The 25,207-nt window shown below is 44.1% G+C and overlaps 1 protein-coding gene across 5 annotated transcripts in view; it reads left to right on the top strand.

Annotated features, from left to right (window-relative positions):
* The first annotated feature begins 21,350 nt into the window (after nt 1-21,350).
* The window catches only part of hdhd2 (haloacid dehalogenase-like hydrolase domain containing 2), a 36,066-nt gene continuing 32,209 nt past the window's right edge, over nt 21,351-25,207 (top strand). For 2 of the 5 annotated variants that reach the window (XM_029749013.1, XM_029749009.1), the window contains exons 1-4: nt 21,365-21,457; nt 22,525-22,644; nt 22,869-23,077; nt 23,260-23,344. In XM_029749013.1, coding sequence (XP_029604873.1) covers nt 22,544-22,644; nt 22,869-23,077; nt 23,260-23,344 — 395 coding nt within the window. In that variant the 5' untranslated portion in view covers nt 21,365-21,457; nt 22,525-22,543. Of the gene's footprint in view, nt 21,472-22,524; nt 22,645-22,868; nt 23,078-23,259; nt 23,345-25,207 lie in introns of all 5 variants that reach the window. The other 3 variants (XM_029749012.1, XM_029749010.1, XM_029749011.1) reach the window with 3 other exon arrangements.

The following is a 25,207-nucleotide window of genomic DNA, read 5'->3' as shown; positions in this document are numbered from 1 at the left end:
GTTCCATCAGTAAGAGGTCTATTACTGTTCCATCAGTAAGAGAGGTCTATGACTGTTCCATCAGTAAGAGGTCTATGACTGTTCCATCAGTAAGAGGTATATTACTGTTCCATCAGTAAGAGGTCTATTACTGTTCCATCAGTAAGAGAGGTCTATGACTGTTCCATCAGTAAGAGGTCTATGACTGTTCCATCAGTAAGAGAGGTCTATGACTGTTCCATCAGTAAGAGGTCTATGACTGTTCCATCAGTAAGAGGTCTATGACTGTTCCATCAGTAAGAAAGGTCTATTACTGTTCCATCAGTAAGAGAGGTCTATGACTGTTCCATCAGTAAGAGAGGTCTATGACTGTTCCATCAGTAAAAAATGTCTATTACTGTTCCATCAGTAAGAAAGGTCTATGACTGTTCCATCAGTAAGAGAGGTCTATTACTTTTCCATCAGTAAGAGGTCTATGACTGTTCCATCAGTAAGAAAGGAGGATGCATTATATTCAATGAAGCAGTCAAAATCCTTGGTAAAAGTAGAAATTCATTATTTGGTCAATTGTCTTAAGTGAAGGAGGGATTTTAAAAATTATGGATTTCATAAATTTTGGCTAGGCAAAGATTGTCTATCATATTAACAAGATCAACATGTGACTGCTCTAACAATGGAAATGCATGTCCTTTACAGATGAAAGGCAGGCGGGAGGGGCAGATAGCTGTGAACAACCGGCCATAGAGATAGATAGAGGACTCATCTTTGTATTCTGTGACTTTATGGTGTCTGTGACAGCATTGCCGGCGTCATTGAGGCCATCTCCATTTTAAAGTAGTCCATTTTTCTTCTTCAGCTGATTGCTCCCAACTCATAGGAATCCAGTTGACTACTTTAAAATGGCGGAAGCCCTCAATGGCAATGTCCATGCTAAAATGGGTTATATGCCATTGTCTCGTATCTCGCAAAGGGTAATGGGATAGATAAAAGTCTGGCTACAATGGGTTGCCATAACATTCTAAAATATTACCCGGGTGAACCCCATTTCTGCTTCAAAACTGTCTGAGTTAATGTAAAACAATAAATGGTAACAATGTTGTATTTTTCGTGAGGAAGTCTTAGTCACCCCATTTTCCATCTAGCTAATGATTATTGTGCTGAGGTACACTACCGTTGAAACGTTTGGGGTCACTTAGAAATTTCATTGTTTTTGAAAGAAAAGCAAAAAAAATTGTCCATAAAAATATTATCAAATTGATCAGAAATACAGTGTAGACATTGATAATGTTGTAAATGACTATTGTAGCTGGAAACGGCAGATTTTATTATGGAATATCTACATAGGCGTACAGAAGCCCATTATCAGCAACCATCACTCCTGTGTTCCAATGGCACATTGTGTTAGCTAATCCAAGTTTATCATTTTAAAAGGCTAATTGATCATTGCCTTTTGCAATTATGTTAGCACACCTGAAAACTATTGTCCTGATTAAAGAAGCAATAAACATGGCCTTCTTTAGACTAGTTGAGTATCTGGAGCATCAGCATTTGTGGCATCAATTACAGGCTCAAAATGGCCAGAAACAAAGAACTTTCTTCTGAAACTCATCATTCTATTCTTGTTCTGAGAAATGAAGGCTATTCCATGAGAGAAATTGCCAAGAAACTGAAGATCACGTACAATGCTGTGTACTACTCCCTTCACAGAACAGCACAAACTGGCGCTAACCAGAATAGAAAGAGGAGTGGGAGGCCCCGGTGCACAACTGCAAGAGGACAAGTACGTTAGAGTGTCTAGAAACGGATGCCTCACAAGTCCTCAACTGGCAGCTTCATTAAATAGTACCCGCAAAACACCAGTCTCAATGTCAACAGTGAAGAGGCGACTCCGGGATGCTGGCCTTCTAAGCAGAGTTGCAAAGAAAAAGCCATATCTTAGACTGGCCAATAAAAAGAAAAGATTAAGATGGGCAAAAGAACACAGACACTGGACAGAGGAACTCTGCCTAGAAGGCCAGCATCCCGGAGTCTCCTCTTCACTGTCGGAAAGTCGGCGCTCTAGAAAGATGCTTGAGTTTCCAACTTGGAATTAGGATCACATTCAAAATGTTTTTTCCCAGTTGGACCTCTTTTTTGGGGGGGAGTTCCCAGTTGTCATGAACACGGCATAGGTCATAAAAGTTATGACGTTAGATACCTACCCAGTTAGGTGTTTATTTTTGTCGGCGTAATGCATGGAGAAGCCTGTACCGATTCCGACATCATATCCCAAGAGAGCCATGTTTCCTTGAAACAGAGAATGTTTCAATCTCTGATGTCTCTCTGGAAGGCAACCCTTGCCCGAATTTTGTCTACTTTGTTGTCAAGAGACTGGACATTGGCGAGTAGTATGCTAGGGAGCAGTGGGCGATGTGCACGTCTACGGAACCTGACCAGGAGGCCACTCCGTCTGCCCCGCCGTTGTCTTGGGTCGGCTTCTGGGATTAGATCCATTGTCCTGGGTGGTGATCCAAACAGAGGATCCGCTTCGGGAAAGTCGTATTCCTGGTCGTAATGTTGGTAAATTGACATCGCTCTTATATCTAATAGTTCTTCCCGGCTGTATGTAATAAGACTTAAGATTTCCTGGGGATAAAAAACGGATAAAAAACGTACCCGATTTAAACTGGTTACTACTCTTGCCCAGAAACGAGAATATGCATATAATTAGTAGATTTGGATAGAAAACACTCTAAAGTTTCTAAAACTGTTTGAATGGTGTCTGTGAGTATAACAGAACTCATATGGCAGGCCAAAACCTGAGAAGATTCCATACAGGAAGTGCCCTGTCTGACAATTTGTTGTCCTTCTGTTGCATCTCTATCGAAAATACAGCATCTGTGCTGTAACGTGACACTGTCTAAGGCTCTCATTGGCTCTCTAAAGCCGCCAGAAAGTGGAATGGGGTGTCTGCTGTCTCTGGGTAAAGTACAACAGCTCTGTTTGTGAGTGGTCAGCCTGGGGACAGTGAGACTGAGATGCGCTTTCACGAGAATTCTATTTTTTTTTCAGCCTTTGAATGAATACAACGTTTTCCGGTTGGAATATTATTGCTATTTTACGAGAAAAATAGCATAAAAATGTATTTCTAAACAGCGTTTGACATGCTTCTAAGTACGGTAATGGAATATTTTGATTTTTTTTGTCACGAAATGCGCTCGCGCGTCACCCTTCGGCTAGTGACCTGAACGCACGAACAAAACGGAGCTATTTGAATATAACTATGGATTATTTAGAACCAAAACAACATTTGTTGTTGAAGTAGAAGTCCTGGGAGTGCATTCTGACGAAGAACACCAAAGGTAATCAAACTTTTCTAATAGTAAATCGGAGTTTGGTGAAGGCTAAACTTGCTGAGTGTCTAAATAGCTAGCCCCGTGATGCCGGGCTATCTACTGAGAATATTGCAAAATGTGCTTCTCACCGAAAAGCTATTTTAAAATCGGACATATCGAGTGCATAGAAGAGTTCTGTATCTATAATTCTTAAAATAATTGTTATGTTTTTTGTGAACGTTTATCGTGAGTAATTTAGTAAATTCACCGGAAGTTTGCGGGGGGTATGCTAGTTCTGAACGTCACATGCTAATGTAAAAAAGCAGTTTTTTGATATAAATATGAACTTGATTGAACAAAACATGCATGCATTGTATAACATAATGTCCTAGGGTTGTCATCTGATGAAGATCATCAAAGGTTAGTGCTGCATTTAGCTGTGGTTTTGTTTTTTGTGACATTATATGCTAGCTTGAAAAATGGGTGTCTGATTATTTCTGGCTGGGTACTCTGCTGACATAATCTAATGTTTTGCTTTCGCTGTAAAGCCTTTTTGAAATCGGACAGTGTGGTTAGATAAAGGAGAGTCTTGTCTTTAAAATGGTGTAAAATAGTCATATTGTTGAAAAATTGAAGTTTTCGGATTTTAGAGGAGTTTGTATTTCGCGCCACGCCCATCATTGGATATTGGAGCAGGTGTTCCGCTAGTGGAACGTCTAGATGTAAGAGGTTAACGAGAGTCTTGTCTTTAAAATGGTGTAAAATAGTCATATGTTTGAGAAATTGAAGTTAAAGCATTTTTGAGGTATTTGTATTTCGCGCCACACGATTCCACTGGCTGTTGACTAGGGTGGGACGCTTGAAGATTAAAAAAGTACTGCATAGTTTCCTGAGGACTCGAAGCGACCATCTCTGTCGGCGCCATAGTTATTTAACAGCCGAGTTGACTTCTTATTTTAAAAGGCCTTGAGTAAAATAACTAGTAAGATAGCTAACTAATTAACGTTAGGATTTGAAACCATCCAGTCCTATGATTAAACAAGGTGTTATTTGTTTCTGGCAACAACGTTACCTGATATTACAGTTAATTGTATTTATTTTTCTAGATCAACAATATCTGTCTGTAATCTGCCAACACATTTGAAAATAGAATACAACCCCAATCAAAGTAAGTACAGGATAACTACTTTTTTGGTACATTTACCCTTTTCTCAATATTGTAATATTGTAATAACATGATGTTGTATGGCAAACCTGCCTTTATCTATGTACGTGGGTGAGTGTACTAATGTGTACATCTCCTGCCAATGCGACACCCCCAGGTGCGTTCCCCGCTTGGAGAAGGTTCTGGAAGAGGTGACCCGTTACCCTCTTACTACATGGAGGAGATGGAGTCTATCTTTGACCAATCACAGGAGTGTCACACTCTGATCTGTTTCACCTCTCTTCCCCATTATCCCCAGTGTATTTATACCTGTGTTCTCTGTTTGTCTGTTTCTCTGTTGCCAGTTCGTTTTGTTCGTCAAGCCTACCAGCGGTTTTCCCCTTGCTCCTGTCATTTTCTAGTTCCTGTTTTCTAGTTTTCCCGGTTTTGACCATTCTGCCTGCCCTGAGCCTGCCTGCCGTTCTGTACCTTGTCACACCACCCTGGATTACTGCCCTGAGCCTGCCTGCCATTCTGTACCTTGTCACACCACCCTGGATTATTGACCTCTGACCCTAACCCTAACCCTAACCCTAACAAGGCTCCCCAAATTCTATCAGCATATCGGTTGTGCTACCAGGGCGGGCAAAACCCTAGACCACTGTTATTCTAATTTCCGCGATGCATATAACGCCTGCCCTGACCCTGAGACTGCCTTCCATTCTGTACCTTATGGACTCTGATCTGGATTACTGACCTCTGCCTGCCCTTGACTTGTCGTTCGCCTGCCCCCTGTTCTAGTAATACACTTTTGTTACTTCAACCAACTTCCGGCGCCGACAAAGATGGCCGCCTCGCTTCGCGTTCCTAGGAAACTATGCAGTATTTAGCTTTTTTATGTTTTATTTCTTACATTGTTACCCCAGGTAATCTTAGGTTTTATTACATACAGTCGGGAGGAACTATTGGATATAAGAGCAACGTCAACTCACCAACATTACGACCAGAAATACGGCTTTCCCGAAGCGGATCCTCTGTTTGGCCCACCACCCAGGACAATGGATCGGATCCCAGCCGGCGAGCCAAAACAACGGCGCCGCAGAAGAAGGGGCAGATGGAGCGGTCTTCTGGTCAGGCTCCGTAGACGGGCACATCGCGCACCGCTCCCGAGCATACTACTCGCCAATGTCCAGTCTCTTGACAACAAGGTAGACGAAATCCGAGCAAGGGTAGAATTCCAGAGAGACATCTGAGACTGTAACGTTCTTTGTTTCACGGAAACATGGCTCACTCGAGACACGCTATCTGAGTCGGTACAGCCACCTGGTTTCTTCACGCATCGGCCGACAGAAACAAGCATCTCTCTGGGAAGAAGAAGGGCGGGGGTGTATGCCTTATGATTAACGAGACGTGGTGTGATCATAACAACATACAGGAACTCAAGTCATTTTGTTCACCTGATTTAGAATTCCTCACTATCAAATGCCGACCGCATTATCTACCAAGATAATTCTCTTCGATTATAATCACAGCCGTGAGACTGAAAAACAGCTTCTATCTCAAGGCCATCAGACTGTTAAACAGCCATCACTAACATTGAGTGGCTGCTGCCAACATACTGACTCAACTCTAGCCACTTTAATAATGGAAAATTGATGTATTCAATTTATCACTTGCCACTTTATATATTTATATTAGATAATGTTTACATAACCTACATTATTCATCTCATATGTATATACTGTACGCCATACCATCTACTGCATCTTGATGTAATTAGATGTATCACTAGCCACTTTAAACAATGCCACTTTATATAATGTTTTCATAACCTACATTACTCATCTCATATGTATATACTGTACTCTATACCATCTACTGCATCTTGCCATCCTGATGTAATGTATCCCTAGCCACCTTAAACAATGCTGCTTTATATGTTTTCATACCCTACAATACTCATCTCATATGTATATACTGTACTCCATACCATCTATTACATTATTACAGTACGGAGAAAAAATGTATGAAATGTATGCATTCACTACTGTAAGTCGCTCTGGATAAGAGCGTCTGCTAAATGACTAAAATGTAAAATGTAAATTACATCTCTGTCATGCCCTGATCTCTCATTCCCCCTCTCTCTCCTTCTCTCTCCTCAATTTCTCCTTTTCTCTCCAGATGTGAAGGCTGTTTATAATGAGTTCCACAACACTCTCAAATCAAATGTTATTAGTCACATCCCCCGAATACAACAGGTTTAGACCTTACAGTGAAATGCTTACTTACGTGGCCCTAACCAACAATGCAGTTAAAATATATACAGCTGAAGTCGGAAGTTTACATACACCTTAGCCAAATACACTTAAACTCAGTTTTTCACAATTCCTGATATTTAATCCTAGTAAAAATTCCCTGTCTTAGGTCAGTGAGGATCACCACTTTATTTTAAGAATGTGAAATGTCAGAATAATAGTAGAGAATGATTTTTTTCAGCTATTATTTATTTGAAAAATGTTTACATACACTCAATTAGTATTCGGTAGCATTGCCTTTAAATTGTTTAACTTCAAATCAAATAAAATGTATTTGTCACATACACATGGCTAGCAGGTGTTAATGCAAGTGTAGCGAAATGCTTGTGGTCGTAATGTTGGTGAGTTGACGTTGCTCTTATATCCAAAGGTTCCTCTCGGCTGTAAAACCTAAGATTATCTGGGGTAACAATGTAAGAAATAACACATAAAAAAAGCTAAATACTGCATAGTTTCCTAGGAACGCGAAGCGAGGCGGCCATCTTTGTCGGCGCCGGAAGTAGCCACTAAAGTGAACTGTTTGGGTCAACTGTTTCAGGTAGCCTTCCACAAGCTTCCCACAATAAGTTGGGTGAATTTTGGCCCATTGCTCCTGACTGAGCTGGTGTAACTGAGTCAGGTTTGTAGGCTTCCTTGCTCGCACACGCTATTTCAGTTCTGCCCACAAATTTTCTATAGGTTTGAGGTCAGGGCTTTGTGATGGCCACCCCAATACCTTGACTTTGTTGTCCTTAAGCAATTTTGCCACAACTTTGGAAGTATGCTTGGGGTCATTGTCCATTTGGAAGACCCATTTTTGACCAAGCTTTAACTTCCTGACTGATATCTTGAGATGTTTCTTCAATATATCCACATAATTTTCCCACCTCATGATGCCATCTATTTTGTGAAGTGCACCAGTCCCTCCTGCAGCAAAGCACCCCCACAACATGATGCTGCCACCCCCGTGCTTCACGGTTGGGATGGTGTTCTTCGGCTTGCAAGCCTCCCCCTTTTCCTCCAAACATAACGATGGTCATTATGGCCAAACAGTTCTATTTTTGTTTCATCAGACCAGAGGAAATTTCTCCAAAAAGTATGATCTTTGTTCCCATGTGCAGTTTCAAACCGTAGTCTGGCTTTTTTAAGGTGGTTTTGGAGCAGTGGCTTCTTCCTTGCTGAGCGGCCTTTCAGGTTAAGTCGATATAGGACTCGTTTTACTGTGGATATAGATACTTTCGTACCTGTTTCCTCCAGCATCTTCACAAGGTCTTTTGCTGTTGTTCTGAGATTGATTTGCACTTTTCACACCAAAGTACGCTCATCTCTAAGAGACAGAACGCTTCTCCTTCCTGAGCGGTATGACGGCTACGTGGGTTAGGGTTAGTGGTGTTTAATGGTGTTTATACTTACGTACTATTGTTTGTACAGATGAACGTGGTACCTTCAAGCATTTGGAAATTGCTCCCAAGGATGAACCAGACTTGTAGAGGTCTATCATTTTTTTCTGAGGTCTTGGCTGATTTCTTTTGATTATCCCATGACGTCAAGCAAAGCGGCACTGGGTTTGAAGGTAGGCCTCAAAATACATCCACAGGTACACCTCCAATTGACTCAAATGATGTGAATTAGCCTATCAGAAGCTTCTAAAGCCATGACATCCTTTTGTGGAATTTTCCAAGCTGTTTAAAGGCACAGTCAACTCAGTGTATGTACATTTCTGACCCACTGGGATTGTGATACAGTGAATTGTAAGTGAAATAATCGGTCTGTAAACAATTGTTGGAAAAATTACTTGTGTCATGTACAAAGTAGATGTCCTAACCGACTTGCCAAAACTATAGTTTGTTCACAAGAAATTTGTGGAGTGGTTGAAAAATTAGTTTTAATGACTCCAACCTAAGTGTATGTAAACTTCTGACTTCAACTGTATATATATATATTCCATATGTCAGTGTATGTGTCTGTTTTTCACCTGGAACTGAGGCCTGTCAGTGTGCATGCCCGGTCTGTGGGTGTTCTTCCACCACTGCAGTTTTTCCTGCTCATTGATGACCATGAGACTATTTGCATATATATATAAGATTATCATAACATGGATCATTTAGTTATTTGATTTTGAATTTTAGGACCCCTTTGGGTATCAAATAAATATAAAAAATACAAATATTTGATAAAATATTGATTTAGGTCTTTACTACTAAAGCCCATAGAAACATTTACATTTACATTTAAGTCATTTAGCAGACGCTCTTATCCAGAGTGACTTACAAATTGGTGCATTCACCTTATGATATCCAGTGGAACAACCACTTTACAATAGTGCATCTAAATCTTTTAAGGGGGGGGTTAGAAGGATTACTTTATCCTATCCTAGGTATTCCTTAAAGAGGTGGGGTTTCAGGTGTCTCCGGAAGGTGGTGATTGACTCCGCTGTCCTGGCGTCGTGAGGGAGTTTGTTCCACCATTGGGGTGCCAGAGCAGCGAACAGTTTTGACTGGGCTGAGCGGGAACTGTACTTCCTCAGAGGTAGGGAGGCGAGCAGGCCAGAGGTGGATGAACGCAGTGCCCTTGTTTGGGTGTAGGGCCTGATCAGAGCCTGAAGGTACGGAGGTGCCGTTCCCCTCACGGCTCCGTAGGCAAGCACTATGGTCTTGTAGCGGATGCGAGCTTCAACTGGAAGCCAGTGGAGAGAGCGGAGGAGCGGGGTGACGTGAGAGAACTTGGGAAGGTTGAACACCAGACGGGCTGCGGCGTTCTGGATGAGTTGTAGGGGTTTAATGGCACAGGCAGGGAGCCCAGCCAACAGCGAGTTGCAGTAATCCAGACGGGAGATGACAAGTGCCTGGATTAGGACCTGCGCCGCTTCCTGTGTGAGGCAGGGTCGTACTCTGCGAATGTTGTAGAGCATGAACCTACAGGAACGGGTCACCGCCTTGATGTTAGTTGAGAACGACAGGGTGTTGTCCAGGATCACGCCAAGGTTCTTAGCACTCTGGGAGGAGGACACAATGGAGTTGTCAACCGTGATGGCGAGATCATAGAACGGGCAGTCCTTCCCCGGGAGGAAGAGCAGCTCCGTCTTGCCGAGGTTCAGCTTGAGGTGATGATCCGTCATCCACACTGATATGTCTGCCAGACATGCAGAGATGCGATTCGCCACCTGGTTATCAGAAGGGGGAAAGGAGAAGATTAATTGTGTGTCGTCTGCATAGCAATGATAGGAGAGACCATGTGAGGATATGACAGAGCCAAGTGACTTGTTGTATAGCGAGAATAGGAGAGGGCCTAGAACAGAGCCCTGGGGGACACCAGTGGTGAGAGCACGTGGTGCGGAGACAGATTCTCGCCACTCCACCTGGTAGGAGCGACCTGTCAGGTAGGACGCAATCCAAGCGTGGGCCGCGCCGGAGATGCCCAACTCGGAGAGGGTGGAGAGGAGGATCTGATGGTTCACAGTATCAAAGGCAGCCGATAGGTCTAGAAGGATGAGAGCAGAGGAGAGAGAGTTAGCTTTAGCAGTGCGGAGCGCCTCCGTGACACAGAGAAGAGCAGTCTCAGTTGAATGACTAGTCTTGAAACCTGACTGATTTGGATCAAGAAGGTCATTCTGAGAGAGATAGCAGGAGAGCTGGCCAAGGACGGCACATTCAAGAGTTTTGGAGAGAAAAGAAAGAAGGGATACTGGTCTGTAGTTGTTGACATCGGAGGGATCGAGTGTAGGTTTTTTCAGAAGGGGTGCAACTCTCGCTCTCTTGAAGACGGAAGGGACGTAGCCAGCGGTCAAGGATGAGTTGATGAGCGAGGTGAGGTAAGGGAGAAGGTCTCCGGAAATGGTCTGGAGAAGAGAGGAGGGGATAGGGTCAAGCGGGCAGGTTGTTGGGCGGCCGGCCGTCACAAGACGCAAGATTTCAACTGGAGAGAGAGGGGAGAAAGAGGTCAAAGCACAGGGTAGGGCAGTGTGAGCAGAACCAGCGGTGTCGCTTGACTTAGCAAACGAGGATCGGATGTCGTCGACCTTCTTTTCAAAATGGTTGACGAAGTCATCCGCAGAGAGGGAGGAGGGGGGGGAGGAGGATTCAGGAGGGAGGAGAAGGTGACAAAGAGCTTCCTAGGGTTAGAGGCAGATGCTTGGAATTTAGAGTGGTAGAAAGTGGCTTTAGCAGCAGAGACAGAAGAGGAAAATGTAGAGAGGAGGGAGTGAAAGGATGCCAGGTCCGCAGGGAGGCGAGTTTTCCTCCATTTCCGCTCGGCTGCCCGGAGCCCTGTTCTGTGAGCTCGCAATGAGTCGTCGAGCCACGGAGCAGGAGGGGAGGACCGAGCCGGCCTGGAGGATAGGGGAGGAGGGAGGAGAGGAGGGTTGAGGAGGCAGAATCAGGAGATAGGTTGGAGAAGGTTTGAGCAGAGGGAAGAGATGATAGGATGGAAGAGGAGAGAGTAGCGGGGGAGAGAGAGCGAAGGTTGGGACGGCGCGATACCATCCGAGTAGGGGCAGAGTGAGAAGTGTTGGATGAGAGCGAGAGGGAAAAGGATACAAGGTAGTGGTCGGAGACTTGGAGGGGAGTTGCAATGAGATTAGTGGAAGAACAGCATCTAGTAAAGATGAGGTCAAGCGTATTGCCTGCCTTGTGAGTAGGGGGGAAGGCGAGAGGGTGAGGTCAAAAGAGGAGAGGAGTGGAAAGAAGGAGGCAGAGAGGAATGAGTCAAAGGTAGACGTGGGGAGGTTAAAGTCACCCAGAACTGTGAGAGGTGAGCCATCCTCAGGAAAGGAACTTATCAAGGCGTCAAGCTCATTGATGAACTCTCCAAGGGAACCTGGAGGGCGATAAATGATAAGGATGTTAACCTCTTACATCTAGATGTTCTGCTAGCTGAACGTCTGCTCCAATATCCAATGATGGGCGTGGCGCGAAATACAAATTCCTCTAAAATCCGAAAACTTCAATTTTCCAAACATATGACTATTTTACAGCTATTTAAAGACAAGACTCTCGTTAATCTAACCACACTGTCCGATTTCAAAAAGGCTTTACAGCGAAAGCAAAACATTAGATTATGTCAGCAGAGTACCCAGCCAGAAATAATCAGACACCCATTTTTCAAGCTAGCATATAATGTCACAAAAACCCAGAAGACAGCTAAATGCAGCACTAACCTTTGATGATCTTCATCAGATGACACACCTAGGACATTATGTTATACAATACATGCATGTTTTGTTCAATCAAGTTCATATTTATATCAAAAAACAGCTTTTTACATTAGCATGTGACGTTCAGAACTAGCATACCCCCCGCAAACTTCCGGGAAATTTACTAACAGTTTACTAAATTACTCACGATAAACGTTCACAAAAAGCATAACAATTATTTTAAGAATTATAGATACAGAACTCCTCTATGCACTCGATATGTCCGATTTTAAAATAGCTTTTCGGATGAAGCACATTTTGCAATATTCTAAGTACATAGCCCAGCCATCACGGGCTAGCTATTTAGACACCCGGCAAGTTTAGCCTTCACCAAAATCGGATTTACTATAAGAAAAATGGTCTTACCCTTCCTGTTCTTCGTCAGAATGCACTCCCAGGACTTCTACTTCAATAACAAATGTAGGTTTGGTCCCAAATAATCCATCGTTATGTTCCATCAGCGACGTTTTGTTCGTGAGTTCTAGACACTATCAGAATGGTAAATCACGGTCGTGCGCATGGCGCATAATGTGACAAAAAAATTCTAAATATTCCATTACGGTACTTCGAAGCGTGTCAACCGCTGTTTAAAATCAATTTTTATGCAATTTATCTTGTAGAAAAGCGATAATATTCCGACCGGGAATCTGCGTGTCTGTAAACAGAGGGAAAAACAGAAAGGCGGGGGCGGCCAGTGCCCGCGCCTAAACCCTTTGTCCTCTGATAGACCACTTAGCAAAAGCGCTCGTGTGTTTCAGCCAGGGCTTTGAATTACGTCATTCAGGTTTTTCCCGGGCTCTGAGAGCCCATTGGAGCCGTAGGAAGTGTCACGTAACAGCAGAGATCCTTTGTAATGAATAGAGATGACAAAGAAGGGGAAGAAATGGTCAGACAGGGTACTTCCTGTACAGAATCTTCTCACGTTTTGGCCTGCCAAATGAGTTCTGTTATACTCACAGACACCATTCAAACAGTTTTAGAAACTTTGGAGTGTTTTCTATCCAAAGCTAATAATTATATGCATATTCTAGTTTCTGGGCAGGACTAATAATCAGATTAAATCGGGTACGTTTTTTATCCAGCCGTGAAAATACTGCCCCCTAGCCATAAGAGGTTAAGCTTGAAAGGGCTGGTAACTGTGACAGCATGGAATTCAAAGGAGGCGATAGACAGATGGGTCAGGGGAGAAAGAGAGAATGTCCACTTGGGAGAGATGAGGATCCCAGTGCCACCACCCGCTGACCAGAAGCTCTCGGGGTGTGCGAGAACATGTGGGCAGACGAGGAGAGAGCAGTAGGAGTAGCAGTGTTATCTGTGGTAATCCATGTTTCCGTCAGTGCCAAGAAGTCGAGGGACTGGAGGGAAGCATAGGCTGAGATGAACTCTGCCTTGTTGGCCGCAGATCGGCAGTTCCAGAGGCTGCCGGAGACCTGGAACTCCACGTGGGTCGTGCGCGCTGGGACCACCAAGTTAGAGTGGCAGCGGCCACGCGGTGTGAAGCGTTTGTATGGCCTGTGCAGAGAGGAGAGAACAGGGATAGACAGACACATAGTTGACAGGCTACAGAAGAGGCTACGCTAATGCAAAGGAGATTGGAAAGACAAGTGGACTACACGTCTCGAATGTTCAGAAAGTTAAGCTTACGTTGCAAAAATCTTATTGACTAAAATGATTAAAATGATACAGTACTGCTGGCTGGTGAAGTAGGCTAGCTAGCAGTGGCTGCGTTGTTGACTTTGTTTGAAAGTGTAGCTGGCTAGGTAACCTCGATAATTACTCTAAACTACACAATTATCTTAGATACAAAGACAGCAAAGACAACTATGTAGCTAGCTAACACTACACTAATGAAATCGTTCCGTTGTAATGTATTATTAGTTTCTACAGTGCTGCTAGTCGGTAGAAGTTGACTAGCTAGCTAGCAGTTGTTGACTAGGTAGGAGAACGGTGGCGCGGCGACGAAAATAGCTGGCTAGCTAACCTCGATAATTACTCTAAACTACACACTTATCTTAGATACAAAGACAGCAAAGACAACTAGAAACACATTGAAAAACACATTCATCAATGGCAAAAAGGACAGTGAAAAATGACATCCTAAGAAACAAGATGTTGAAGTGTCTGTCCTATATCTAAGAGGTATAAAAACTCAGGAAATACTTTGTATATTTTTTACACATACAAAAAAATCACAAAGTGTGTGGACACCCTTCAAACTCTATTTCAGCCACACCGTAGCTGACAGGTGTTTAACAGGTATTAATATGGAACATTAACACTTCCCCAAAAAAGTGGAGGCTGTTATAGCAGCAAAGGGGGGACCAACTCCATATTAATGCCCATGATTTTGGAATGAGATGTTTGATGAGCAGGTGTCCACATACTTTTAGTCACGTAGTGTATATAAACTGTTGGGTTCTGAGAATATAAAATATACTTATTCATGTCACTGAGGGAGTGCTGAGGTTTAGAGGGTCTACAGCAGAAGTTAATGGTTATAGGAGGAAGGTACATAGTGTGTGCCACTAAGCTTGGAATGTGCTGAGTACAGGGAAGCGATTACATGTGGCAGGCATTGATAAGGGGAGAGAGCCATGAATTAGTGACGGAGGGGGGTTGAGGTCAGGTCAGGCATTGATAAGGGGAGAGAGCCATGGGTTAGTGATGGAGGGGGGTTGAGGTCAGGCGTTGATAAGGGGAGAGAGGCATGGGTTAGTGATGGAGGGGGTTGAGGTCAGGTCAGGCATTGATAAGGGGAGAGAGCCATGGGTTAGTGATGGAGGGGGTTGAGGTCAGGTCAGGCATTGATAAGAGGAGAGAGCCACGGATTAGTGATGGAGGGGGTTGAGGTCAGGTCAGGCATTGATAAGGGGAGAGAGCCATGGATTAGTGACGGAGGTGGTTGAGGTCAGGCATTGATAAGGGGAGAGAGCCATGGATTAGTGATGGAGGGGGTTGAGGTCAGGCATTGATAAGGGGAGAGAGCCACGGATTAGTGACGGAGGGGGGTTGAGGTCAGGCATTGATAAGGGGAGAGAGCCATGGATTAGTGACGGAGGGGGGTTGAGGTCAGGCATTGATAAGTGGAGAAGGCCATGGGTTAGTGATGGAGGGGGGTTGAGGTCAGGTCAGGCATTGATAAGGGGAGAGAGCCATGGATTAGTGACGGAGGGGGGTTGAGGTCAGGCATTGATAAGTGGAGAGAGCCATGGGTTAGTGATGGAGGGGGTTGAGGACAGGCATTGATAAGGGGAGAGAGCCATGGGTTAGTGATGGAGGGGGTTGAGGTCAGGTCAGGCATTGATAAGGGGAGAGAGCCACGGATTAGTGACGGAGGGGGTCCAGGTCAGGCATTGATAAGGGGAGAGAGCCATGGATTAGTGACTGAGGGGGGTTGAGGTCAGGTCAGGCGTTGATAAGGGGAGAGAGCTATGGATTAGTGATGGAGGGGGGTTGAGGTCAGGCATTGATAAGGGGAGAGAGCTATGGATTAGTGATGGAGGGGGGTTGAGGTCAGGCATTGATAAGGGGAGAGAGCCATGGATTAGTGACGGAGGGGGGTTGAGGTCAGGCATTGATAAGGGGAGAGAGCCATGGATTAGTGACGGAGGGGGGTTGAGGTCAGGTCAGGTCACCTTAAGGGAGAAATAAAAGTTTATGGCCAGTATCACTAGTGTCCTGCCTAGCAGTAAAGAACGATGTTTGTACAGATGGGTAGGAAGGGACTCAGTCTGAGGAACGGTTAAATATCAGTGCTTGTGTGAAAATGTTTTTGTCTGAATGCAGCTGAATTGACCCTCTGGGCAGAATAAACTTGGTTGAGCTTTCATAGTGTCCGTGGAGTTTTTTACTCTGAGGATTAGAACCTAACAAAGCATAGTAGGTTGGAAACTTTGTCCTCTGTTACCATGCACAGCTCAAACAAATGATTTGTGATACCTTTGCTATGGTAAAAGTTGTTAATGAACAATTGGCCATAGTGTCCAGAGCAGATGGGTAACTTCTTAACCAGAGATGAGGCTATAGTGGTAAAAAATGTGTTAAAATAATTTGCAACCTTTGCCTGGTCATAACATAAAACATAATCAATATCCAGGCCAATACTACAGGATTTTACCTTATGGGGAGTTTTTGAGCCAATTTAACATTTCACAGTTTATACGAGGCTGATGTAAGTTGTCATTATCAGTGTCTATATAATGTTGGGATTTTGCCTAAATCCATTTTGTATCTTGCCTGGTTTCTACAGTTAATATAACCGTCATAATGTTGTAGATTTGTCCCTCTGAATCTGGCCAGGACGCGATCCATTTTCCTTATGAGGTCTAAGATTTCGGAAGTGATCCATTTCCTTGACCGCTGTTTGATTCGAATTTGTTTCATCGGAGCCAGAGTCAAGCTTGATCATCACAGTTTAGTACACGAGACCAATCCAAAATTCCAAGGACCTCTACAAAACATTATTTTGAGTATTGTTTCATAGACCGTACCTTCATGTATATATTACCTGGCTCTAGAAGGATTGTGGATGTCTTACGGGTACAGTAGGTTACCATATGATCACTAAAACCAATATTTAAGACTCCTGACTGACAGACGTTCTTAGTCTGATACAATAATCAAATCCAAAGTTGATTTACTGTCAATACACACCCGGGTTGGCTCAACAATCAGGTGTTTTAGTCCAAATAAATGATTAAAGTCTGACAGGGTATTTACTAGTGTACTTCTCTGGGGTTATAACTGCACATTTGTATTAAAATCGCCAAGCAGAATACATTCCCTATCAGCAAATACATTGTGATCACAACAATTCGATTCAAGTAAATTATAGAAAGTATTATGTTTACGAGGCCGATAGCACACACCAACAAGTATAGGACGACATTCAGAAAGAAGTGTTTCTACCCATGCAACCTCAAGACCATCCATTTTCACATCTGAACGAGGGTTAAATGCACATCATTCCTAGTAAAAACACACACGCCGCCACCGTTTCGGTCAATTCATTATTGCGGAGCTGGCCAGCTAGCCAGCTGAGGAGTTCCGTCAGCCACTCGTGGGCTGTTCCTGAGCTAGCCAGCTGAAGTGTCTCCTGGGCTACAACTCACCTATCCTGACCCGTTTTACTGCGGATGCGGAGCCCCATCGGGTCTTCACGACTGGACCACCGACGTTATCTGCCCGAGGGAGTTATCCAACTGGCCCCTCCGTCGCGACGTAACCTGATCGCCCATCTGCGGCCGGCTAATCGTTAGCTGTCTTTTCGGCTGCGATCTGAATAGGTCTATCGGACACTTTTCTTGGGCCACTATAACTAACTATTTTGCCAACTTGGACAGGTCCCCCCTTCCACACGGAACCCCACTAACCCACAGACGGAAACGCACGAGGTGGCTAAAAACAGACCTCCCTCCCATCTTCCACCAGCTTGCTACCTATGGCCCGGCTAGCTGTCTGAATCTCACTGGACCCTCTGATCACTCGGCTAAGCATGCCTCTCCTTAATGTCAATATGCCTTGTCCATTGCTGTTCTGGTTAGTGTTTATTGGCTTATTTCACTGTAGAGCCTCTAGCCCTGCTCATTATACCTTATCCAACCTCTCAGTTCCTCCACCCACACATGCTATGACATCTTCTGGTTTCAATGATGTTTCTAGAGACAATATCTCTCTCATAATCACTAAATGCCTAGGTTTACCTCCTCTGTACTCACATCCCACCATACCTTTGTCTGTACATTATACCTTGAAGCTATTTTATCGCCCCCAGAAACCTGCTCCTTTTTCTCTCTATTCTGGACGTCACAGACGACCAATTCTTATAGCTTTTAACCGTACCCTCAAACTTATTCTTCTCTGCTCCTCTGGGGATGTAGAGGTGAATCCAGGCCCTGCAGTGCCTGGCTCCACTCCTACTCCCCAGGCGCTCTCTTTTGATGACTTCTGTAACAATAATAGCCTTGGTTTCATGCATGTTAACATTAGAAGCCTCCTCCCTAAGTTTGTTTTATTCACTGCTTTAGCACACTCTGCCAACCCGGATGTCCTAGCTGTGTCTGAATCTTGGCTTAGGAAGTCCACCAAAAACTGTGAAATCATCATCCCTAACTACAACGTTTTCAGACAAGATAGAACGACCAAAGGGGGCGGTGTTGCAATCTACTGCAGAGATAGCCTGCAGAGTTCTGTCCTGCTTTCCAGGTCTGTACCCAAACAATTTGAACTTCTACTTCTAAAAATCCATCTCTCCAAAAACAAGTCTCTCACCGTTGCCGCCTGCTATAGACCCCCCTCGACCCCTAGCTGTGCTCTGGACACCATATGTGAACTGATTGCCCCCCATCTATCTTCAGAGCTCGTGCTACTAGGCGACCTAAACTGGGACATGCTTAACACCCCAGCCATTCTACAATCCAAGCTTGATGCCCTCAATCTCACACAAATTATTAATGAACCCACCAGGTACAACCCCAAAGCCGCAAACTCTGGCACCCTCATAGATATCATCCTAACCAATGTGCCCTCTAATTACACCTCTGCTGTTTTCAACCAAGATCTCAGCGATCACTGCCTCATTGCCTGCACCCGTAATGGGTCAGCGGTCAAACGACCTCCACTCATCACTGTCAAACGCTCCCTGAAACATTTCAACGAGCAAGCCTTTCTAATCGACCTGGCCCTGGTATCCTGGAAGGATATTGACCTCATCCCGTCAGTAGAGGATGCCTGGTTATATTTTAAAAATGCCTTCCTCTCCATCTTAAATAAGCATGCCCCTTTCAAGAAATTTAGAACCAGGAACAGATATAGCCCTTGGTTCTCCCCAGACCTGACTGCCCTTAACCAACACAAAAATATCCTGTGGCGTTCTGCATTAGCATCGAACTGCCCCCGCGATATGCAACTTTTTAGGGAAGTTAGAAACCAATACACACAGGCAGTTAGAAACGCCAAGGCTAGTTTTTTCAAACAAAAATTTGCTTCGTGCAACTCCAACTCTAAAAAGTTCTGGGACATTGTAAAGTCCATGGAGAATAAGAACACCTCCTCCCAACTGCCCACTGCACTGAGGATAGGAAACTCTGTCACCACCGATAAGCCCACTATAATTGAGAATTTCAAAAAGCATTTTTCTACGGCTGGCCATGCTTTCCACCTAACTACCCCTACTGCATTCAACAGCACTGCACCCCCCACAGCTACTCGCCCAAACCTCCCCCATTTCTCCTTCTCCCAAATCCATTCAGCTGATGTTCTGAAAGAGCTGCAAAATCTGGACCCCTACAAATCAGCTGGGCATGACAATCTGGACCCTTTCTTTCTAAAATTATCTGCCGAAATTATTGCAACCCCTATTACTAGCCTGTTCAACCTCTCTTTCGTGTCGTCTGAGATTCCCATAGATTGGAAAGCAGCTGCTGTCATCCCCCTCTTCAAAGGAGGTGACACTCTTGACCCAATTTGCTACAGACCTATATCCATCCTACCCTGCCTTTCTAAGGTCTTCGAAAGCCAAGTCAACAAACAGATTACCGACTATTTCGAATCCCACCGCACCCTCTCCGCTATGCAATCTGGTTTCAGAGCTGGTCATGGGTGCACCTCAGCCACGCTCAAGGTCCTAAACGACATCGTAACCGCCATCGATAAGAAACAATACTGTGCTGCCGTATTCATTGACCTGGCCAAAGCTTTTGACTCTTGAATCACCACATCCTCATCGGCAGACTTAGTAGCCTTGGTTTCTCAAACGGTTGCGTCGCCTGGTTCACCAACTACTTCTCTGACAGAGTTCAGTGTGTCAAATCGGAGGGCCTACTGTCTGGACCTCTGGCAGTCTCTATGGGGGTACCACAGGGTTCAATTCTTGGGCCAACTCTTTTCTCTGTATACATAAATGATGTCGCTCTTGCTGCTGGTGAATCTCTGATCCACCTCTACGCAGACGACACCATTCTGTATACTTCTGGCCCTTCTTTGGACACTGTGTTAACAACCCTCCAGACGAGCTTCAATGCCATTCAACTCTCCTTCCGTGGCCTCCAACTGCTCCTAAACACAAGTAAAACTAAATGCATGCTCTTCAACCGATCGCTGCCTGCACCTGCCCGCCCATCCAGCATAACTTCTCTGGACGGTTCTAACTTAGAATTTGTGGACAACTACAAATACCTAGGTGTCTGGTTAGACTGTAAACTCTCCTTCCAGACTCACATCAATCATCTCCAATCCAAAGTGAAATCTAGAATTGGCTTCCTATTTCGCAACAAAGCATCCTTCACTCATGCTGCCAAACATACCCTCGTAAAACTGACCATCCTACCAATCCTCGACTTCGGCGATGTCATTTACAAAATAGCCTCCAATACCCTACTCAACAAGCTGGATGCAGTCTATCACAGTGCCATCCGTGTTGTCACCAAAGCCCCATATACAACCCACCACTGCGATCTGTATGCTCTCGTTGGCTGGCCTTCACTTCATAATCGTCGCCAAACACATTGGCTCCAGGTCATCTACAAGACCCTGCTAGGTAAAGTCCCCCCTTATCTCCGCTCACTGGTCACGATAGCAGCACCCACCTGTAGCACGCGCTCCAGCAGGTATATCTCTCTGGTCACCCCTAAAGCCAACTCCTCCTTTGGTCGTCTCTCCTTCCAGTTCTCTGCTGCCAACGACTGGAACGAACTACAAAAATCTCTGAAATTGGAAACACTTATCTCCCTCACTAGCTTTAAGCACCAGCTGTCAGAGCAGCTCACAGATCATTGCACCTGTACATAGCCCATCTATAATTTAGCCCAAACTACTACCTCTTCCCCTACTGTATTTATTTATTTTGCTCCTTTGCACCATATTATTTATATTAGAACTTTGAACTTTCTTCAAACTACAAATCTACCATTCCAGTGTTTTTCTTGCTATACTTTATTTACTTTGCCACCATGGCATTTTTTTGCTTTTACCTCCCTTATCTCACATCATTTGCTCACATTGTATATAGTCTTATTTTTTTTTCTACTGTATTATTGACTGTATGTTGTTTACTCCATGTGTAACTCTGTGTTATTGTATGTTGTCGAACTGCTTTGCTTTATCTTGGCCAGGTCGCAATTGTAAATGAGAACTTGTTCTCAACTTGCCTACCTGGTTAAATAAAGGTGAAATAAATAAATAAATAAAAAATTCTATGAACGCAATAACCCGGTAGCTAATCTGTTTCATATAACCCTTTAAATTATTAATGGATAATAGGAGAATAACACGTGGGCGTGCGTGTGATTATTCATCTTCCCCATTAGAAGACGATCATCAATAGTTGATATGTTATTGTTGTGTTATTATTATACAGAAACAGCCTCTCGTTGATCAAACCAAATTGAAACAGGCAGTTTGACAGGCGGCTAAATATTCCAGTCCACCGGAAGGACCGCAACATGTTGACGTCACAGAGCTTTGTTTACATTCTACAAGCGTTGGCTGGAAGGTGCCGTTGCGAAACTTCATACCGTACTTAGCCTATGTTTTCCAAGTACTGGAGTTTTGGTATTTCTTTACACACTACCTTATGAATCTTTCTTAAACATTACATTGATAGAAACTACGGCAACTCTCAAACAACACTTTAGTAGTAGCTAGCTCGGTGTTTCCCTGTTTGCTAGTTAGCCTGTATCGTTGGTCTGCTTGCTTACCCTGTTGCAGCTCTGACTTTTTCTTTAGATACGTTGGCAACCAGAATAAAGCCTACCGGTTGATTTAGCTACTAGATTTATTTATTTCCTAGTTTTCTTGATTATACAGAGAACCTTTATCCAAATAAGGCCTATGTACGATGATCACACACACCCCCATCATCCCCATGTCTTCCTAGCATTACCCTGCCACCACTATGTTAGTTACACAAACCCCCTGCATGGAGCGCAAACTCAGCTGTGTAATCCCCTATTATTTAGAGATGTGTGTGTGTGTGTGTGTGTGTGTGTATATATATATATATATATATATACACACACAGTGCTTTGTCCTGGCAGCAACACAGCCTCAGTATATTTAGCCCTGTTGTGTTTAATCCACTATGTTGGTGATGGATACAGTAACAGCAGCACTAATATAATAACTACACTACCGTTAAAACGTTTTGGGTCACTTAGAAATGTCCTTGTTTTTTAAAGAAAATCTAAACATTTTGTCCATTAAAATACCATAAAATTGATCAGAAATTCAGTGTAGACATTGTTAATGTTGTAAATTACTATTGTAGCTGGAAATGGCAGATTTTTTTATGGAATATCTACATAGGCGTACAGAGGCCCATTATCAGCAACCATCACTCCTGTGTTCCAATGGCACGATGTGTTGGCTAATCCAAGTTTATCATTTTAAAAGGCAAATTGATCATTAGAAAACCATTTTGCAATTATGTTAGCAGAGCTCTGATTAAAGAAGCAATAAAACTGGCCTTTAGACTAGTTGAGTATCTGGAGCATCAGCATTTGTGGGTTCATTACTACAAATGCTGATGCTCCAGATACTCAACTAATTGAATAGGATCTCTATGTGCATGGATTTATCTCTATCACTAAGGGTGTATGTATACAGTACATAGGTACCTGGTGTCATGGCGACCAGACGGGCTCTGAAGGCAGTGCTGATTGACCTGAGTGGAACCCTCCATGTAGAAGACACAGCCGTACCTGGAGCACAAGACGCCCTCAACAGGTCAGTCTGCCCAGAACCCTGTTATCCTTGTTATTCAGTACTCACCCAGCCACTTTCTCCTGAGCTGCTCACACAACCCTCTGGTTCCATCTGAAAGTAAGAAATCACAAATACGTCTGAGATTTGTTCTGCAGCATGCCTCAGTCCCCATATTCACCCAGTCCTTAATTCTGTGAGTTTCTTCTGAAGTCACACGGTCTCTATGTTTGTGATTTATACACTAGGTTGCGTCAGTCCTCTGTAGCGGTGAAGTTTGTGACCAACACCACTAAGGAGTGTAAGAGGAACCTTGTGGAGCGTCTCCACAGTCTGAACTTCGACATCCAGGAGCAGGAGATCTTCACGTCCCTGACAGCAGCCAGGAGCCTCGTGGAGCAGAGACAACTACGCCCCCTACTGCTGGTGGCGGACAGTGCACTGGAGGACTTCTCAGGTGAGAGCGAGGGCTAGATGAGGCAGAGCAGATTGCAAACTAACTTACATTTAGAATGCATCCCAATGGAGCTGTATGGACCCTGGTCAAAAGTAGTGCACTGTATAGGGCATATGGTGCCATTTGAGATGCAGGTGTAGTTTTAAATCTATAAAGCATCTTCTATCCATGTTGTGCTGCAGGTCTGGAGACATCCGAACCCAACGCTGTGGTGATAGGCTTAGCTCCAGACCACTTCAACTACCAGACGCTCAACAAAGCATTCAGGTAAACAGCTGAGTCAGTCCTCATACTGTAACCTCCCCTGTTATTGTAATGGTGAAAGGTTAGCATGTCTTGGGGCTGTGATCTTATCTAGATAACGTGTGAAATTAATGAGTCCGATGCTAAGGATATACTGCTTTGTTGAGACAAGGCTAAATCCCCATCATCAGCATGAAGAAAAGACGGGGAGGAGGGTTGGGTGCCTTGTAAGAATTTGCTGAGTAGGTAAACCACCACTACCCTCGGTATTATTGGCCAACATGCAATCATTGTAAAACACACTGGACGATCTACAATTAAGACTATCCTACCAACGGGACATTAAACTGAAATATCTTACGTTTCACCGAGACTTGGCTGACCGACGACACGGATAATATAGAGCTGGCTGGCTTCTCCGTGTTTCGGCAGGACAGAGCAGCTACGTCTGGTAAGACGAGGGGTGGGGGTGTGTGTCTATTTGTCAATAACTGTTGGTGCGCGTTATCTAATATTAAAGAAGTCTCACGCTTCGAACACACCAACAGCGTCATTGCATTTTGGTACACCAGAATGACATTAATTTCCAATGAAACACTGCGTTTGCCATGCAGCATTGCGTTGCAGTTGCAGTGCGTTTGGTGTGGTCCATACGTTGGATTTATTGAACATATGCGTTAAACTGTATGTGTAGATGACTTGGCAGAAATGGTAGCAGAAGGTGAATGTTGAACTTTTGTTGCAGACATATCCAGATGATGCTGCATACTATTTTGCACAATGACGCTGTTGGTGTGTTAGAAGCATCAAGTTATTGATTGCCTGAGGTAAAATACCTCATGATAAGCTGTAGACCAGACTATCTACCAAGAGAGTTCTCATCTATATTATTTGTAGCCTTCTATTTACCACCACAAACCGATGCTGGCACTAAGATGGCAGTCAACGAGCTGTATAAGGCCATAAGCAAACAAGAGAACTGCTCATCCAGAAGCGGCGCTCCTAGTGGCCGGGGACTTTAATGCAGGCGAACTGGGGATGCACAGATTAGAAATTTTTGACCGATACCGATATTTAACATTTTTGCTGCCTTTTAAGTATTCTAGTTCAGTTAAATAGTTGAAACACTCACATACTGACCAAAAAGTTATTTTGTTGGCATTTACGTATGTCCCCATTACCAGTAAAACATAATCAAAACCTTTTTCTTTCACTTACTTGCTGTGCTGTTTCGTTGTTCATTTGTTCAGTCGTTTTATTCTCAACCAGGATTTCATCATGCATGTCAAGCGGTGAAGTTTCAACTCTGTCCGTGACCTCTTCTGTCATGGGTCCTCTTCCTCGGTGCGCACTGTAACTGTGTCCGTTTCCATCCATTTCACGTAAACCCTGTTTCTTGTCTGCATCGAAGTAGCGATCCTTGTACCTGGCATCGAGCATGGTGGCGACACAGTAAAGAGGCTCAGACAGAATGCCACCGAATCACTTGTTCATAGCCTGTTGTAGAATACTTTTCCAAGTTTTAACCCCACGGTCTGTCTGCAGTTTTGTTGAGCAGGCGTTTCAATGCCATGACGGAGGGTATCACGTCTGCTGCAGACGCAGTTGATGAGCTTATTTCTCCAGTCAGTTGTTCGAATGGAGCTAGGAGTGTATTCATGTTTCCAAGTTTTATACATGTTCTCAAATGCCATTGAAATGGCACCAGCGGTATGAGAACCAGCACATTCTTGAGCATGCAATACGGCTTACCTCAGTAGGAAATCCTCGTCGACCCACTGTGCTGTCAGACTCAGCATGCTCCTGGGGCTGACATCGCTGGTCCAAATGTCAGTCGTGAAGCTAATAGCAGTGACACCCATAGCAAGTAGCTCGTGGATGTGAGTT

This window comes from Salmo trutta, unplaced genomic scaffold, assembly GCF_901001165.1.
Source record: "Salmo trutta unplaced genomic scaffold, fSalTru1.1, whole genome shotgun sequence".
Taxonomy (NCBI): Eukaryota; Metazoa; Chordata; class Actinopteri; order Salmoniformes; family Salmonidae; genus Salmo; species Salmo trutta.
Note: the sequence above shows the minus strand (reverse complement) of the source record. Positions and strands in the feature narration are given on the sequence as shown.